The 645-nt window shown below is 57.1% G+C and overlaps 1 protein-coding gene across 1 annotated transcript in view; it reads right to left on the bottom strand.

The window, feature by feature from the left end:
* The window catches only part of RPL7 (ribosomal protein L7), an 8,324-nt gene extending 7,794 nt beyond the window's left edge, over positions 1–530 (bottom strand). The window contains exon 1 of the mRNA XM_009891964.1: positions 500–530. Within this exon, the coding sequence (XP_009890266.1) occupies positions 500–530 (31 nt within the window). The remainder of the gene's footprint in view (positions 1–499) is intronic.
* Between the last annotated feature and the right edge of the window lie 115 nt (positions 531–645).

Genomic DNA, 645 nt, shown 5'->3' with positions numbered 1-645 from the left:
TAGACCAGGTTGCTCAAAGCCCCATCCAGCCTGGCCTTGAACACCTCCAGGGATGGGGCACCCACAGCTTCTCTGGGCAACCTGTTCCAGTGTCTCAGCGCCCTCACAGTAAAGAATTTCTTCCTTACATCGAATCTAAATCTATCCTCGTTCAGTTTAGAACTGCTACGCTTCATCTTATCGCTACGTGCCCTAGTAAAAAGTCCCTCCCCATCTCTCCTGTAGGCCCCCTTTAGGTACTGGAAAGCTGCTATAAGGTCTCCCCGGAGCCTTCTCTTCTCCAGGCTGAACCACCCCAACTCTCTCAGCCTCTCATAGCAGAGGTGTTCCAGCCCTCGGATCATCTTTGTGGCTCTCCTCTGGACTCGCACAAACAGGTCCATGTCCTTATTGTGCTGGGGGCTCCAGAGCTGGACACAGGACTGCAGGTGGGATCTCACCAGAGCACAGTAGAGGGACAGAACCCCCTCCCTCGCCCTGCTGGCCACGAAGAAAGTACTTTCCGCCTGCTGGCACTTCTGAGGCGCCATGTCAGGCGGTGGTTGGGTAGGTATTAACAGCCTCTGCGCTCGGCTGACAGACCGAAAAAGCCACCGGGGCTCTGTCCAGCCGTTCCTCGCAGCTCGGCGGGGGAGCCCCAGGGCC

The sequence above is a fragment of the Charadrius vociferus genome, unplaced genomic scaffold (assembly GCF_000708025.1).
Source record: "Charadrius vociferus isolate BGI_N301 unplaced genomic scaffold, ASM70802v2 scaffold15, whole genome shotgun sequence".
Taxonomy (NCBI): domain Eukaryota; kingdom Metazoa; phylum Chordata; class Aves; order Charadriiformes; family Charadriidae; genus Charadrius; species Charadrius vociferus.
This window is presented reverse-complemented; position numbering and strand designations above follow the sequence as displayed.